At 50.3% G+C, this 18,209-nt stretch overlaps 1 protein-coding gene across 5 annotated transcripts; it reads right to left on the minus strand.

Moving 5' to 3' along the window:
• Positions 1 to 4: 4 nt before the first annotated feature.
• PPRC1 (PPARG related coactivator 1) lies at positions 5 to 14,526 on the minus strand. 5 transcript variants are annotated; one of them, XM_033130788.1, is made up of 14 exons: positions 14,332 to 14,525; positions 10,236 to 10,424; positions 9,517 to 9,663; positions 9,306 to 9,398; positions 6,295 to 9,190; positions 5,851 to 5,904; positions 4,935 to 4,992; positions 4,112 to 4,182; positions 2,422 to 3,139; positions 1,486 to 1,623; positions 1,315 to 1,381; positions 1,075 to 1,196; positions 683 to 834; positions 5 to 406 (listed from the first exon to the last, which is right to left on the minus strand). In XM_033130788.1, exons 1-14 carry the CDS (start codon positions 14,482 to 14,484, stop codon positions 303 to 305), a joined length of 4,962 nt encoding a protein of 1,653 aa, XP_032986679.1. In that variant the 5' UTR covers positions 14,485 to 14,525; the 3' UTR covers positions 5 to 302. The 5 variants fall into 5 exon arrangements, with proteins under 5 accessions (XP_032986679.1, XP_032986678.1, XP_032986677.1 ...); XM_033130787.1 differs by having other exon boundaries at positions 4,112 to 4,179; positions 9,297 to 9,398; XM_033130786.1 differs by having other exon boundaries at positions 9,297 to 9,398.
• Between the last annotated feature and the right edge of the window lie 3,683 nt (positions 14,527 to 18,209).

The raw sequence follows: 18,209 nt of genomic DNA on the forward strand, positions 1-18,209 counted from the left end.
CTCTAGTTTATGTTTATTAGTTTGCGTAGTGATGTAGATCTTCCAAACACGGGGGGGGGGAACCCCTCAACCTCACCCATCTTACATAGAAATGCAAGTTAACGTGTTTCAATTCCTGTTATAAAAAAACAAACCATACCCTTTAAAAAATCTGATTTAACACATTTTTTATTTCACGTTTTTTCCATTTCTTTATAAAAGTCATCTCCTCACTAGCAGCTCTCTCCCCTAGAGTGGGAGAGGGGGATGGAGATGGTTGGACACCTCCAAAGAAAAGGGGAAAAGGGGAGAAGGGCCCAGGGTTACCTCCTGAGGTTCTTCTGGGCCTGTTTCAACAATGTGTCAAAGTCAAGAGAATCAAATTTGCTCTTTACAGGAGCAGGGTCAAAGTCTTCCCAGTTGGAGTCTATAAAGGTAGAGATAGACAAACATCAAGGTCTCTGACGGCACTTCCCAGCTACAGGGTCCTCAGCGGGCCCTCCACCTCCCATCCCAATAATGGATGGAGCTAAACTCACCCTGATTTTAAGTAAAAAATATGAGAGCCCCCATTTCTCCTTTTCCCATCCCTTAGGTTCTTCGCATGTCAGGTGACAAGTCTGCCTAGCCCACTCTCAAAAGGGCAGGGAACCCTTCCGGGGATATCAAGTACACCAAAGCCTCAGGGCCTCCCTCCACTCACCAAGATCAGAATAGCTTCTCTTGCAGAACTGCCTGCGGCCCCCAAAGCAAAGATCAAAGGGCTGCTCATCTGCCTGCCTCAGCTTGTGGCCACTCTCGATGGCTGCAAATGCCTCCTCAGCATAGCGGTAAGTGACGAAGCCATAGTTGTCACTGGTGGGGAGGGTGAGGCAGAGGCTGGCTATGTGGGCACATGCCATGGAGGAGAAACAGCCCCCCGGGGTACAGAGAGGGACTGGAGTGGTTCTTCTAAGTTCCCAAATGGCCAACCCCAAACATAGGAATGAAGTTGTCCGACATTGACTGTATACCAGAGCAAGAGGAAACGACAAAGAAGCATCAAGGTACATGAATGGGACAAAAGGACATCCTGACCTTCGGGCCCAAGCTTACCCTTGGACACGGAAGTGGATGGTGCACTCCTCAATCTCTCCAAAAACAGAGAACCTCTGTTTCAGCTCTGACCGAGTCATGCGGCCAGGTATCTTCCCAATGAAGACCACTCTTCTCTCCTCCTATGTTGGGTCAAGGAAAATTGACACACCATGAGCCAGGGCCAGAGCTACAAATGGCTCTCTGAGCTCATGGCTCAGAGGCAAGCCCCTTCCTCCCACAACCTATTCCTCTACTCACTATTGCACGCTCCTTCTGCAGCACTCTTTGCCTTTGGTAATGGTCGTGTGAACGATAAGAGCTGTACCTAACGAGAAGAAGGTGCCATCAGTCTCACTGACATTAGACAGCTCAAGTTTCAGAACTCTCAGTAACTTGTAGTGACTCCCTGAACACATGCTACATGCTCACCGCCGCCTCCTGTCACTTCTCCGGCGGGGGGATGGGGAACGGGACCGGCTTCGGGAACTAGATGAGGATGAGGAAGATGAGGAAGATGAAGAAGAGGAAGAACATCTTCCGGAACGTCCAGAGGAACTGCAACTGGACCTGGAGAATAAAAGGGCACAAAGAAATGCTGGGAGAGGTGCAGGTGTATTCCACTTACCTCACCTTGGCCCTAACCCTGCCTCCCTATAAGGAAGCTCAGGGGCAAAGGAGAGCAGAAGAAGTCGAGAAAAACTTCACAGATGACCAAACAGGTCCTTATGAATTTTAGACGTATCTGGAATGTTTTACAATGTTTTGGCACAGATCCTATTTCTTTTCAATTACACAATTAAAAATTGAAAAATATTTCACAAATCAGAAAGAAGAAAAATAAACAGAGACACAGAGAAATAAAGGCCTCTTTATCTAAGTGGGAAAATCTGGACCTTTACTGAGAAAAAGATACTGCCAGGAAACAGATGAGGCCACAATGACACCCAAAGGAACTGCCCAGACACTTTCCCCAACAGAACATGAAAGGGAAGACTATCTACCATTAACAACCCACGATCCCACCTTCCCACATACCACCAGGGAAATACCAGAAATGAGGACTGATACAGTATGCGAAGGAATCAACATGGTCAAGATGAAACCCTAATGGGCCTCCCCAAGGCAGGTCTCAAGGAAGCAGGAGACCTCAGGGATACCCCAAACGCCAACAGGGGACAGAAGCTATCTTCTCACAGCTTGCCTCCTTAAACAATCCATGAAAGGGGGAAAAGACAAAAGCCAAAGACAGAAGTAAAAGCCTTAATGCCTAAAAGTATCAAACTCAATGTGCAAAAGCGTTCAAAGTGAACCAGAGAGTACAGAACTTCCTAAATGGAAAGGACCTAACAGGCTATCAGAGCTCACCTTCGCCACCTCTTGTGTGGAGGGGAGAGGGACCTGGACCGGGATCGGGATGAAGACGACGATGAGGATGAGGAGGAAGATGCTTCACTGGTCCGGTTGGACCCAGAGCTGACAGAACTGCTGCGGCCACGGTGGCCCTGCCAGCCCCTGCTTGGGGGGCTGGCTGACCTGCAGGCTTTTCGATAACAGCGCATTGACCGCTGCTTGGCTGAGGCCTTGGGGGGAGTCCTAGTGTTCGTGTCATTCCGGCAGGGTGAGGCCTCAGGGGACAGCAAGGCAGATGGGGCAAGGCAAGAGACCGGGGAATCTGCCTGCTCACTGCTAGTCCTGTGATCAAGTGGCTCCTGGGAGGCAGCTGTGCGTGAGGGCAGGGGGGCAGCTGGGCCCAGGGACAAGACAGGTTTGATGGTGATATCCTGATGGCGTTTGACATTCCATCGGGAACCTGCCTCTGGAAAGACTAAAGCAGGCATCTTTTTTGGGGGTGTCCTGCTCCGGACACAATAGTCATGGTCCCCAGAGCCCACATGGATTGGACTAGGGCCATGGACCCCTTCTTGGAGGCGGGCTGCAGCTGGATGTTTGGCCTCTGTAACTCCTTCAGGCTTCAGGGTTCCCTCCTGGCCGGTGGACTTAGGAGATTTGGCTTTGGCCAGCAGTGAAACAGCAGCCAAGGGCTTCCATAACTGGTGGGGAGGGGTAGCTGGAGGGGTGAGCCCTGTGAGGGGAGGGAGGATGGAGATAGCAGGATGAGATCCGATTCTACTCTTCCAAACACTGCGTATATAGGATCGAGAGACCCCACCTCATCTCACCAAGTACACCACAAATGGTCAATAGCCCAAATTCTCCCACTGTTGCAACTACTCGTTCTCGAAGGGCCCTATTTTGGGGACCAGCAATAGAAACCGAGCCAGCCAGGGTCTTCCTGAACCCCTCAACAGTTCACTGCCCAAACCCAGCTGGTGACCAGGTTCTGTCTGACCTGCCTCTCCATTCCTAGATCCACACTTTCCCCCAGCACTGCCTGACTTCTGAATGCATCTTTTCCGGACTCAGGTAATCATCTTCCTACGAAGCCCTACCTGAGGCTTTACACCCATCCGCCTGTCTTCTACATCCCTGCTGGAGGGAGCACCCAAAAACCAATCTGGTAAAGCTTTTTCAATGCACAGGATAAAGTCCAAATAGCTTACCATTTTATTCCAAGTTCCCATAATCTGACCTCCTACTTACCACTCCAGCTTTATCCCTTACTTTAGCTCTACCCACCATCCTGATCAGCTACAACACTCCCGATAAACTGAACCACTGGCAATTCCCCAAAACACACCAGGCTTGTTTTATTTTAGTTCACTCAAGTTGCTCCATCTACCTAGAATGCTCGATCCCCTAAACCTACTTAATTGGTATCAGTGATTTTCTCAAGCCTCTGCTTTGGGGATTACCTTTCATATAACCCTCCCGACTGTCCCCCTTCAGGCCCCACTATACACATACAACCTCTTTACCATACAACCTCTGATACTCAAGATATTCATTTCACACTTGCCCCCTGGACTGTGAGAATTTCAAGCATGAGGATCGGATCTCTGTATCCCAACACCTACACACACTTGGTGCAGAACGGGCTCTACAGACATTTGCTGCATAAACTAGTCAAAGGCAGAGTTCCCCACCCTGAACCCACCTGCCACGTTGGCCAGTTCTGGGGCTTGTAACCGGTCTAGGGGCCTCTTCTCCTGGGGAGGGTCAACGCTGCTGGCAGGGGGGAAAAGGGAAAGCCTGGTTCATTGCCTCCTCAACATCTTGTACAGCTGCTTTCCTCACAAAGAATGGAAGAGGGGTGCGTGCAGAGGGACAGGATGAACAAACTGCCCCTATCATTCTCCTCCAGCACAAAAGGCAGCTTAGCGCTGTACTGTAGATTGGGTCTTAGCTCTGCCCAATGCCAGGAAGCCGGCGACTATGACCTTATGACTTTGAATACCAACCCCCCACCCTAACACCAACCTCCTTTAAGCCAGGAGCCTCGCCTCCCTGGCTCAAATCAACCCAAAATCAATGTGGAGAGGAATATGCTTGGCAGAATAGGATGGGGTACCATGAAAAAGAAAAATGAGATTGGGGAACAAGGAGTCCAGGGTGCCTGTGTCACCCAAGGAGTCAGGGAAGCCCTAGCTATGAACATCTCCCCCCACTTTCTTAGACCATCACCAGTGTTTAGCAAGTTTAAAAGTTTGTTACATGAAAGAAAGAAATCCCCAAAGGCACGACTTGCCAGACGATACAAGGCACCTCCCAGGACATTTGGAACCCCAGACTGGAATCAGCCAGAGGCTAGTTGGTATACATTCTCCTACCTCGCCACCCAAGACGGATGGGGAAACAGGGAAAGATTCGAGAGCTGTCTAAACGTCCCTGCAAAAGAGGCATCCAGTGGACAGTCCTGGAAAGCCGGTCGGCTGCTGACCAACAGCTGTAGGGTAACTTGCTCACGTCTCTATACTTACCCTGAGTTTCCTACAGCCAAGCTGTCAGCAGGAGCCGGGGGAGGACACTCCTTTTTGGCTGCAAGGAAACCATACTATAATAGTTAAAAGCCCAACTAGATGTTCCAGATTGAGGAGGCTTGGAAGAAGGCTTTGTGACCCAAAGAAGGAAAATCCACTTTGCCTATGTATTCCACTGGGCTCTCCCCAGAGATCCATTCTCCTCCAGTGGGTGCCCAGCTACTATTTTCAATCATCTCTTCTCTGTTCAGAAACATCCACACTCCCCACTGCATCTGAGATGCGATTCCAAACTTCTAAGCCTAACATTCAAGGTTCTCCATGACCTACCTAACTTCCTAAGCCTAACATTCAAGGTTCTCCATGACCTACCTAACTTCCTAGTCTTGTAGCCTACTCTTGTTCTACAGTAATCATATTTTATATTTTGTCTTGAACTACAGATACCCATTACCAATTCAGGAGTCATTTCTGCAGATTTTTCTTCCCAATTAGACCATTCGTGCCTTGAGAACAGGACATGGTATCCTCCACAGCACGCAGATCCACTGCCTTCCACATATTCCATACTCAATCATTCCTAGGCCTCCGTCTTTATTCACCACATGTACTCTATGAAATCCTGTCTTTCAAGGCCTAGGCTGAGAGCCACTTCCCTCTAGAGAAATGTCCCCACACAATCCAATCCACTTGGATCTCCCCATTGGTCTACTTTTGATAGTTCTCCCCATGCTGTACCACCACCCTCTCCCTGGCTTAGATTGCATCACAGGTGAATCTTGTCTCCTTATTCCAATTAGGGCGCTGCTCTAGAGGCTGAGACTGCCCACCCTCCCCAGTTTAAGTAACTATAGACTGGGCCAAAAGTAAGTATCAACAAAAAGGGGTTGGAGCAAAGCTACTCAGGTTCCCTCACCTTCTGATTTCTCAAACTGCTCCAGCAGACTGGACAGGTCTGACGCCTCAATTCCTGTGGAAGCACACACACAACACAGGATTAGAGAAACCAGCCCCTATCCACTCAGTACACAGGTCCCAGAAAGTCCCAGATCACCTCACTTCTCCCTGTATGCTACTCCTGAGCACTGTACTAAGTAAACCAAGACAGCAACACAAAGCAGGAAAGAATGAAATAAACCCAGAGCGCTACCTCTCAAGAATCCTCCAAAGAAATCCAACAAAGGCCAGCCCCACCAAGGTGCTTTATCCTGTTCTATGGAGGACATTCCCCACCCAACCCCATGCCCTTCTGCACATGGAGGACATTCCCCACCCAACCCCATGCCCTTCTTCACATGGAGGACATTCCCCACCCAACCCCATGCCCTTCTTCACACCAACTTAACGGTATGGCACTCACCAATCTCACTGATGAAAGCCTGCACCACATCCTCAGGACCCTGGGTACGTGGGGTAGGCAGAAAGGAGAGTTTCCTTACACGGGCTGGGTGGACAGCAGGCAACTTGGTGACAGTGCTCTGCCGTGGTGTGGGTGTGGGAACAGCCTTGGCAACAGGAGAGGGGGGCTCCTCCCGGGACCTGTTCTCCTGGGTCTCAAGTTTTAGACTCTCTGATGCAGGCTCCTGAACAGCCACTTTCTCAGCATACAAACATGGTGGAACCTTATTCTGGGGGCTCTGGACGGGGGAGGACACCTTGTGTTTCAGCTGGGGAGATGCAGGCACTGGCTTAACCTCCACCTTGGTGGGCTCTATCTGTGGAGTTCCCTGGCCAGCTGACCCAAGACTGAGGGGAGCAGCCATCGGCACAGGAAGTACACTTTCAGGAGGGCCAGCTGGGATGCCACTGGGATCCACCGTGGGTGGGGGAACAGCTCTCCCAACAGAGGCTAGAGGCAAAGGAGGTGGGGGCACAGTAGGCCAGAATGGAGGGCGTTGCAGCCCTGGACCCCAACCCAAGGGCCCATAAGTACAGCTAGAGCTATAAGGTGGGACTGGGGCAGGAGGGGATACCCAAGGCACATTGTACGTGGGGGGAACAGCATAGGAGCCAGGAGTACCAGACACTAGGGGCACCGCTGATGGCGGGGACAGGCAAGGATAGCCAGAAGGGGACACTGAGGGATAACAAGGCCAGGGTGGCATGGGGGCATAGTGAGTATAGGGATCAGGTGGCACTGGCCCCACAGACATAGGAAGACTAGGAGGGTGCAAGGGTGGTGGGGGCTGACCTGTGACCCCTTGCCCACTTGCAGAAAGGGGCAACATAGGGGTCATGCCGAGGCCACCTGGTGGAAAAGGCAGAGCAGTGGGTATTGTAGGGGGCATGGACTGTATAGTCGGAGGTGGAGGTCTTGCCGGCAGTGGCATCTCTTGGGATGACACCTGCTCAGTGGGAGTTGAGGCCATAGGTTTGCTTGCTGGTGGCTCAGGACTAGAAGCAGGGCTGGGACCCACAGACACAAAGCAAGCCTCTGAAGGAGTCTCAGGGCTTTTTTGTAGAGCTGTCTTTTTGGCTGGGGCTGGTGGCATGACAAGACAAGGGATGTCTGCCAGCCCTGTGGGGGTCTCTGGGAGGCTAGGCCACTTCCCAGCTGGGGGCTGGGAACTCCTTTCTTCTGCCTCTGCTTGGCGCTGCTGCCTTCGTCGCCGATATTCGGACAGACTAAGAGGCCGAGGTCTGGCTTCCTGGGTTGTGGCACTGGTACCACTTTCTACTTTCAGAGGACCCACAACCTCCTTGACTTCAGAAATGATGGCCTTTGGGGAGTCCAAGGACTCTGACTCCAGAAGGAACTGGGGGGCTGGACTCCCCTGGGCTGACGACACTGCGGCACGTCTGGGATCAGTTGGCCTAGACTTAACTAGCACAGGGTTAACCGGAGCCAGATCATTGGAAACAGAGTCAACTGGTGCTGGGTTGGCCGAGACAGAGTCAACTAGTGGCAAGTCACCTGAGATAGGAACAACTACTGCACGGTCAGTTGCTGCCAAGTCAGCTAGGACTGGCTCAGTGAGCAGTGGGTCAGCTGGGAGATGGTCAACCAGCTCTGTATTGGCCGAAGGAAAGTCAACCAATGCAGGGTCAACAGGTACAGGGTCAGCTAGAACAGGAACAACTGCAGTGGGATCAGCTTCCACGGAGTCAAGTGGCATGGGGTCGACTCGAGCAGAGTCAACCAATGAGAGAGAGTTGGTTTCAATGGTGTCACCCAGGTTGGGGCAGAGGTCTAGAGGACCTTCTTTAGCAGGACTAGCTTGTCCAGTACTACTCTTCAAGTTCCCAGGGCTAGGTTTTTCCACCGTAGCTGCCCAGGCCCGAGCCCAAGCCCGGGGCTTCCCTTTACCACGAGGCGGCCCCACCTCTCTTTGAAGTTCCTGCTGAGGCAAGGTGCCTTCCTGAGAGGTCACCTCTGTAGTCACTGTAGGGTGCCCACGAGAGGATGACCTCAGCCTCCTGGCATAGCCTTCTGTACAGGCTGCTAGCTGTTCCTTGACCTTCTTTCTCCTGCCCTTTCGAGCTCTCTGGGAACTCAGCACTGCATTGCCTGGTGGGTTCTGAGGCCCCTTGGGCGCCGCTGGCTCCACAACCTCCCTGGGCTCCAACAAGCAGGCTGACTCCAGCTTTTCCTCTGAATCCAGTGACAACCCTTCTTTCTCAGGGCAGAGGGCTTCCTTGGGCATAGCAGCCTCTGTCTCTGACTCTAGTGTAGGCATGAGCAGCTGCAAAGCCGGACTGGCCTCTAGCAAGTCGTCTAGGAGCACAGGCTGGGGTCCAGCAGGGATCTGCCGCACCACAACTGGAATCTCCAGGTCATTGCCAGCTGTAGCTGCCTGGCCCACAATCTCTAGCACCATACAATCCTCAGGCAGTGTCAAATCATCCAGCTGCTCCTGAAGCTCATTCTCGAGGGATGTCAGGTGGGTCAGGTTGGGAAGGCAATACGGGTGCATGGCCCGCACCAGCTCACTCAGGGAAGAGATGCTCTCATCACCAGCTGCCCGTACCGCCATCTCTGCTGCTACTGTTTTATCTTCCTCCTCGGGGCAGGCCAGGTGCATGGGGAAATCTGGGATGCTGCTCATGGAGTTGTCATGCTCCCCAGCAAGCATCTGGCCACTGAAGCTGGCCACCTCCTCCTCTTCTTCCCCATCACTACGCTGCTGGGGAGAAGGGGATTGGCCCCTGCGGGGTCTAGATCTTGGGGGTCTCCAGCTAGGAAGTTTGGGGGAAGAGGTCTCCACGAAGGAGGGGGTGGAGAAGTCCCAAGGAGGATCTGCGAGAGACATCTCAACCTGAAGGAGAGACAAGAAGCCACAGGGGTTTTCTCCAGGAATGTTCTTCCAGACCTGTCCCCACACACTCCCTCCTGGGATTCCGAGGCCACTGAGTCAGGCTTACCCCACTCACTCTACTACTGCCTGTGCTGGGACCCAGTGGGTCAACTGGAGTGATGAGGTCACGTTCTGAGGGTGTCCGAGAGAGAGTAAGCAGCTTGTGCAGCTACGAGGGAAAAGGACCTGAGATGAGCTTGTGCTTCAGAACTTTGTGAATAGGTCCACAGATGTGGTTCTAACCTTGGCACCAACCATACATCCCCTTGCCCTGGTCCCACACTCACAGAGGAGCCCTCCCGAGGTGACACAAGTAGCTCCGAGTCAGGAATGCTGTCAAACGGAGACAGGTTCTCGGAATCTGCATTGTCCAAGATCTCCGTCAGAGCTGTGAGCAGTGACATTTCATTCTGGTCCTCCAGAGATAACCTGCTCTGCTCCAGAAAGACAACAGGAAGGTTCCACCAACATCCCTAATGACCTACTGTGCCACTGAGAAGAACTGGATGCCAAGAGAATCAGTCTCCCAGGCCCAGTTCAGCTAAATGTGACAGGGAGACATTTGCGTCCCGGGGACATGGGTTCCAACCTGATTTACTACCATCCACGACATCTCTAGTGTCAACAAACCTGTTAGAATTGAGTCTTAAACTTATGTTTCACACGCTCCCGCTCCCTCTACACTCAAGTAAGAAGTGGGATGCTCAGTAGACAACCCTTGACTAAGCTGGAATTGGAATCAAAACAGGGATCAGAACCTTCTGGACATGTACGTCAGGGGCCCAGGCAGGGAGAAGGGCCTTGGACTATAGTCCAAGCCTGCCAGGTCATCCTTACATGGGACATAATCTGGCAGCCTGCAGCCCGACTCTCACCTAGAGACAAAAAACATATTTCAAGAACTCAGGTTGAGTATCCAGGAGCCAAAGTTCTAGAAGAGCCACTGAATCATAGACTCCCATGAAGAGCTCCTGCCTGAAGACCTCCCAGCCCAGCTCCAGCTCACCTCCCCAAGGCCCCCAAAGTCCTCGATGAGAGAGATGAGGGAGGCGTCCATGTAGCTCTGCATGGTCCCCAGCAGGGTCTCATCCTGCAGCATTAGTTCCTCCATCTCCAGGTCCTTGTCCTTCAGGCAGGGGCCCAGCCGAGACAGACTGACAAAACCAGAATTATCCACCTCTTCATGCAGCAGCACCTGGGGCCAAAGGGGGGAAGGTCAGAAGGGCGTGATGAAGGCTGCAGGACACGGGTCCCCTGGGCCAGCTGACTGAGCTACTCTGTAAACAAGGTGCCAGCCGTCCACTAATGCCCCCACACCTGGCAGGAGCCCTACCACAGCCAAACCTCCAGACTTGCTAGGCAGGGAAAAGTATAGCCCAGGAGCCAAAGCCCCAATCAGGATGGCAGCTTTCAAGGATATCTGGGCAAAAAAGTTTGGACTCCATCCAGAACAGGTGGAGTCACAAGAGATGATTAAACTAGAGAGTGAAAACATCAAAAAGATCAAGATTGTTCAGAAGAGTCGTCTGCTGGCAGTGTGAAGGCAGGCAGTCTGAGGAGCACACCAAAGGAGAGGAGATCAGCAGGCAGGCAGTCTCAGCCACCACCACCTTACCGCCCTCAAATCCTGCTTAGGCCTCTCTTCTCTGCTTAGCTCAAACTCCACCTTTCCCAAAAAGACACCTCAGGCTGCCCCAACCCAAAACGATCTCTCCCCGGATTTCACACACGTTTCTGTACCACTCCCTTTTCTGGATGTCACATTTTGCCCCCTCCCCAGCCCATGACATTCTTTCCATCATGACTAAAACTCCATCATGACTAAAACTCCAAGTTCCTTTGGGGCAAATAACCCTTTACATTTTATTAGCTTATATTTTTCTGGGCTCTTAGAAGGGTTTAAATTGTGCATGTACTTCCTGGTAATCGCCTAGCACAGTGTCTTATACACAGTTGATTTTCACACTTCACACTTTCGTTTGAAGGCCCTACAGTGTGCCACCCAACCTCTCAATGGTAGTCCCAAGGGAAAAAAAAGTCTCTTCCCTACCCCACCAGGTGAGAGCAAAAGATGAGAAAGCTTGATTCTGTAGATGGAAAAGCCCCACCCCATCACTTCCCTGAGAACTAGAAATGTCATCACCCTTGTTAGGCAGGGAGCCACCCGTCCAGGCCTGTCAAGCATGTGGGCGTAGGCAGGGCCAGAAGTGGCTGGAATGGGGCTGGCAAGGCTACAGGCCACACTCCAGAGGCACAGGTATCTCCACTATAGGAACAGATGATGCAAAGGCTGGAGAATAGGAACAGACACGGACACGCCAGTCCCCTTTCCCCTTCTGCAGCAAAGGGAAACTCTGCACCTCTTCCAAAAAGAAAAAAAAAAAGCAACAGGTGTAACTACACCCCACACCCACCCTCCTAACTAAGTGGAGGAGTTCTGATACCCAGGGAGAGAAAAGGCTAGATAGGGACACTTTAAGAGGCCAGGCCCAGAGGTGAAGTGAAAAGTGGCAAATTTTAGACACTAACTCCTCCCAGGCCTTCACAATCCTGTAATTACAACCAGCAGCTGAATAGCACCTGGCTCAGCAAACACTCCTGGGTGAGCAAAGAGGCTGCATCTCGACTTGCCCTGCCACTTACCTGGCCCAGCCACTGGGCCAGAATCTCAAGACAATGCCCAGCTCTACAGACCACTCATCACTACCTCCATTAGACAAGTACTAGAGCCCCAGTCAGAGACACTCCCCTTTTCAGCTGACCTCACCCATCATTCAGTCCCCAAACAGCACAGCTCCCAGGCTACCATGATCATCTAGGGACTAAGCCCGGGCTAAAAGTGAGCCAGCCACTGGCATCTTTAACTTCAACAACTTCCCAACTGGCTTTCCCACATCCAGTCTTGTCCTGGCATGGTTCAAAATCCGCTACAAACTTTTAAAAATACAATCTGATCACTTCCCAAGACCCTCCCTAAGTCCCTCCAATGGTTTCTTTCTGCTCTTGGCATTAGGTTTGAACTCATTAAAATGGCTTAGAGGGGTCCTGGTCTTCCCCACCAGACTCTTCTGCTCCAGTGTGTCTTCTCTCACCAACTTGCCTGTCGCTCTACACACCAGCCATATAGGTCTCTGTTTCTCTGATAAGCCATGTTCTCTCCCACCTCAAGGCCTTCACATACTCTTCCCTCTAATGAAAGTGTCCCCCACCTGCCACACAGCCTTCGAGTCTCAGCTTAAAATGTCCTTTCCCAGACCCTGCAAAGTACATTACTACTGCTGAATTACATAATCCCAAATATGCTGCACTTCCCTTTTTGTCCCACTCATCATTTATTGTGCCGAGCCTGTAGGACAGACACCACGTGTGGTTTATCATAGTACCCCGTATCTGAACATAATGGTACCTCAATAAATACCTAGTTGACTAGCTTCTACCTACCCTTCTTTTTGTTGGGGGAGACGGGGAGGGGCGCAGGGGGGAACAGGACAATCCCTCCAGAAGACCCCTTCCAACCCCAAATGACCACCCAACTTGGATTACTGCTGGTCATGGATCCTTCCTACCTCTCCCCCCAGGGGTGGGCAGCACCAGTCCCACAAGTTGTGACCTCTGAGAAAATGTAGGAAAAGGGGGTGGGCATCTCCCAAGTTAGAGCCCCAGAAGCCATTCTTTCCTGGGATAAGGGCCTGGATTGGTCTGCTTGAACTAACATTACCTGGCAACCTGCAGCCCAACTCCCACCTACAGAAGAACAAAAAAAGTTTTCAAGGACTCAACTTAATTGCTTTAGAGAGATAACAGTTCAAACTAAGTCCTGCCCACCTCCACTCTGGGAGGGAAATTTTAAGAAGCCCTTTGCTGAGGAGTAAGAAGATAACACGTTGTAAGTATGGAGAACTGAAGGACAAGAAGAAAAAAATCCGACAGAAAGAGTTCTCCTCATCCCATAAATGTTCAATTAGTGTTGAATAGTTCTCAAATCGCCTCCAACTTTTACCATCCCCAGCAAAAATTCCAGAGAGTCTTAAATACAGCCCACCTCAATGTGTATGTCAGTTCACAGAAGCAGGCCTTCGTTGCCTCCTCAAAAGAGATGCTGAAGGAAAAAGTGAGAGGGGAGAGGATTCCCTTTCCTTTAATTCTGTCCCATGTATATGTTGACACTCCCCACTCCCCTTGAATCAAGACTAAGGCAGAACTGAAGGCAACCAAAACGCCAGTGCTCGTGACTCATAACCCACCCTAAGCAGGTCAGTCTGAGGCCGCCACAAGCTCATTCCACAGCCCTTCAACCTACCTCAGTCCTCTACCCTCCCCAACACACTCCGCCATCTGCAGGGAACAGACTCCCCGGACATCTGGAAAGTCCTTCACCATCCGCTGTCTAGAGGCGCCGTGTACCAAAGCGGGAGGAAAAAAACTCCTCCATGGCTCTCAACAAAGTTGACTCAAGCAGCCTCTACCTTCCTTCCCGGCCAGGGGCCCCCAGCCGGGTGCGAGATGGCGGGACCCGCTGAGACACACCCAGTTCCCGGCAGTGCGGCTCTAGCGCGGATACGAGATGCCGGCAGCCTGGGGCGGGAGCCACGTGGACATCCCCTCCCCGCCCCCACGTGGACCCGCGGCCCCCCCAACCTCGAGCCCAACCCACGTGGGTGCCGGGGCCGCCTAGAGGGGGAGGGGTAGCAGACAAGTTCTCCCGGGAAAATCGCTCCCCCCACCCCACGTGGCTCCTAAAAGGCACTGCGGCGCGGGATTAGGGGGCTAGGGGAACCCCCACTCGGCATCCTTAGAGGGAGATCTTAGCCCTCGACTCCAAATCTGAATCCTTGACACTCTCCCCCTTCTCCCCCGCATCACGGGCCATGTTTCCGACACCGGTCTCTACCCCTCCGGCTTTCCGAAGGCATGGCTATAGAGACCTTGCCTCTGCCCGTGTCTCCCCAGCAAACGGCCCAGGTTCACTCGGCCCAACCCGTCTCCCACAGCCAGCCGGCATCGACTCCAGAGCGCTTCCTCTCTTTCCTGTGGCGTCCACGTGTCACAGCCCGGCACACGCCGCTTTGCTGCCAGCCGCGGGCCGCCAGCCAGTCTCTCACCTGCTCCCCGCCGCTCACAGTGCCCACAGTCCCATATGGCGCTTGGCTCCGACTCCCCCTACTGCTGCCGCGGACTCCACCGCCAGGGTCGGGGCCGGGGCCACCAGTCGGAGGTGGCACGACTCGGTCTCTCCGTCCCCGGCGCGCCGCCATCTTGGCCCCTGAACACCCAGTGCAGCTCTGATAGCCGGCGCCGCCTCCGAGTCGCCTGCCTCGCCCAGCCGATTGTGGGAAGGGAACTACAACTCCCGGAAGACACTGCAAGACTACGAATCCCAGAAGGTCATGCGGCGAGATCCACTTGCACCCGGAAAGAGGGCTCTGGCCTGGCGAGGGAGCCTGGGAGTAGTAGTCACTTTAAGCAAAGCCAGAGTGGCACATGCTGTAGGCTTACTGTAATGCTTAGTTTTTGCTGTGTAGTGGGGACCCAGTTGGGGAGCGAAAGGTAAGGGAAGAGTTAACATTTGCTCATTTTATCGGAACGCCCTCTTTGCCTGATGTTTTACCTGCTGTACTGTATGTACATTCCTTTCACCGAAGTCCAAGTGGGTCTATGTTTTGAAACAGCACCCCCTAGTGAGCACCCGCGCTCCAGGCTCTGACCCTCACCTAGTCTCATACTGCGGTACTACTGTGAGTTTCTTTAATCTCAGAACTTTAAAGCACTGCATTCTCAGCGTTTATCTGGGCCGCTCAGAAACCCAGGTTGGTGTCTCATTACCAAATTTATTTCCTGCTAATGCAGATCACCTTGCTGTCCTCCAAAGACAACAGGTGTTCTCCTGCATTGGTTTTTCTGTGGAATAGTGGCACCTGGAAGTATCTTTCCTGCCCTATTTTATCCAAGAAAGCCTTTTGGATCATCCCAGCCAAGTGTGATCCCTCTCTGTATTTCTACAGCCTATCACTATCTCTACTATTCACTCACTTGCCATTTAGAAACTACTTCATACTGTTTTCCTATTTTTAAAAAGTTTTTTATTACAAAAGTTTAAGAATCATTTCACACTGTATAAAACGATATACATACATATCAAGTAAAAAATGTATTTGGTGTGCAATTCTCCTCCAGATTTATTTAGTTCTCCCCAGATTTAACCCTTGTCACTTTCAGTGTGTATTCATCCACACTTTTTCTATGAATATAAAATTATATAGGTTTGCACATTGGTCTTTTTTTGTTGTTCAAAAATAGGACAACTCCATGTGTATGGTTCTACAACTTGCTTTTTTTCATGTAACAATATGTTAGTTCACCCATTAACCAAATATTTGCTGAGATCTTAGTACATACTAATTCCATTATATAACTATATCATTATTTAAATTACATTTATCTCCAGTTTTTGGTTTTTTTCCTAATAGGCCATGAGAAAAGTTAGGCTTGCTACAGTATATTCCATCCAATAAACATTCACTGGAGCTTGGAATAGTTCTGAAGGCTGGGAAATCCAAGCTAAAAGTGCCAGCAGAGTTGGTGTCTAGTGGTGGTCCTCATCCTGGGTTGTAGACGACCACCTTCTCACTGTTTTCTCACAGGGTCTTTCCTTGGTATGTGTTTGTGGGGAGGGAGGGAGAGAGTAAGTGAGGTGGGGAGAGAGAGAGAAGGAAAGAAAGAGAGGAAGAGAGAAGGGAAGAGAGCTATTTCCAGTTTTTATTTAAGTTATATTTATTTCCAGTTTTTCACTATAACGAATTGTTACAGTGAACATTCTTATACATGTGTACATGTATCTTCACACTTTTGTACACTCTTTCTATGGAATAATTTCCTTAAAATGAGATTGCTGAATTAAAGGATATATACATTTGAAATTTTGGTGGATAATACCAAATGGCCCTTGAGGAAGGTTGCATCAATATACATTCCCACAAAAAAATTCATGAGAGGAGAGCATCTCTGTTCTGGACTGAATTGTGCCCACCTCCACACCCACACCAGGCAAAATTCATACATTGAAGGGCTCCACCCCCAATATGATTGTATTTGGAGATAAGAGTGATAAAGAGGTAAAATTAAATGACATCATTAAGGTGGGAGCCTAATTCAACAGGACTGCCGTCAGAAGTGGAAGAGACACCTGCAAGACAGGAAAAGAGGTCTCACCAGAAACCAGCCCCGCCAGCACCTTGATCTTTGACTTCCAGCCTCTAGAGCTGTAAGAAAATAAATTTCTGTTGTTTAAGCCACTTCATCTGTGGTATTCTGTTATGGCAGCCTGGGCAGACTAATACAACTGCCTTTTAGTTAGTTTTGTAATCTTTCAGGTGTATTAGTTTTGTCTTTCCAAATAAGCTTTAAAAGCCACAAATTCAGAAACTGAGTCTGTTCACAATTATCTCTATAAAATAGTCCTATGAGGGCAACAATAAAGTTTATTTCCAATAAACTTGGAAATAATCTGCCTATGAGAAATCAGTAAGAACCAATATAAGACGGCACAATTTTTCCTCTGTGGAAGAAACATACTCTAAGAGATGCTTGGTAATATTGGTGATTTGGGCACTGGTTATAATCATTATTATGGTGATTAGGCTTCGGGAAGAAGATTAATGATAAAGAAAAAAAGTTGTGCCATTTTTGCTTTGTTCAGCATCTGACAAAACAATGTATTCACCTAAGTATGGTATCTGCATGGAATCTACTCAAAAAGATAAAAATATATCTGAGTCTCCAGTACCACTGAGACAAGGGTGGTATCATGGCTACTAGTGTCCTTGGCAGGTGCATTCCTAAGGGCCATGAAGGAAAACCTCAGAGACATAAGCCACCGAACATTGGAACCTCCAATCATGCGTCCTTGCCTGACTCCATGCTCACCAAAGACTCACCTGATTATAATAACTGACTTCACGTATCATTTTCTATGGGGATAAAGAGTATTGATTAAGTGAGACAAAATGTCCTGTTCACATGATCTATATTTCTCAGTATGAATTAACAAATCAGCTTTCTGGTTTATTTACTGAGCACTTACTATGTGCCAGGCACTGTTTTAGGCACTGGAGATGCAGTAATGACAAAAAGACAAACAAAACAAAACAAAAAGCCCTTAACAAAGCTCACATTCTAGTGGGGAGACAATCTCCAAGTAAACAAAGAGTCAAAATAATTTGAAAGAGCTGTAAGTGCTATCAGAAAATAAATGGGAGAGTGTAAAAAGTAAGAGGAGACAATTTTGTACAGAATGATCAGGTAAGGCCTCTGAAGAAGAGATATTTGAAGTAAGACCTGAATCACAAGAAGACCTACCGTTCAAAGAGTGTTCTGTTGTAAGAACAGCTAGTGCATGGGCTCTGAAGTGGGAACACATTTATTGTGTTTAAAAGGAAGACCAGTGAAAATTCTTTAAAATCCAGATTTCAGGGGCCGGCCCAGTGGCACAAGCGGTTAGAGCTCCATGCTCCTAACTCCAAAGGCTGCCGGTTCGATTCCCACATGGGCCAGTGGGCTCTCAACCACAAGGCTGCTAGTTCAACTCCTCGAGTCCCGCAAGGGATGGTGGGCAGTGCCCCCTGCAACTAAGATCGAACACGGCACCTTGAGCTGAGCTGCCGCTGAGCTCTCCGACGGCTCAGTTGGTTGGAGCGTGTCACCTCAACCACAAGGTTGCCAGTTCGACTCCCCCAAGGGATGGTGGGCTGTGCCTCCTGCAACTAGAAACAGCAACTGGACCTGGAGCTGAGCTGCACCCTCCACAACTAAGACTGAAAGGACAACACCTTGAAGCTGAATGGCACCCTCCACAACTAAGATTGAAAGGACAACAACTTGACTTGGAAAAAAGGCCTGGAAGTACACACTGTTCCCCAATAAAGTCCTGTTCCCCTTCCCCAATAAAATCTTAAAAAAAAAAAAAATACAGATTTCAGATCCC

The sequence above is a fragment of the Rhinolophus ferrumequinum genome, chromosome 16 (assembly GCF_004115265.2).
Source record: "Rhinolophus ferrumequinum isolate MPI-CBG mRhiFer1 chromosome 16, mRhiFer1_v1.p, whole genome shotgun sequence".
In the NCBI taxonomy this organism is placed as follows: Eukaryota; Metazoa; Chordata; class Mammalia; order Chiroptera; family Rhinolophidae; genus Rhinolophus; species Rhinolophus ferrumequinum.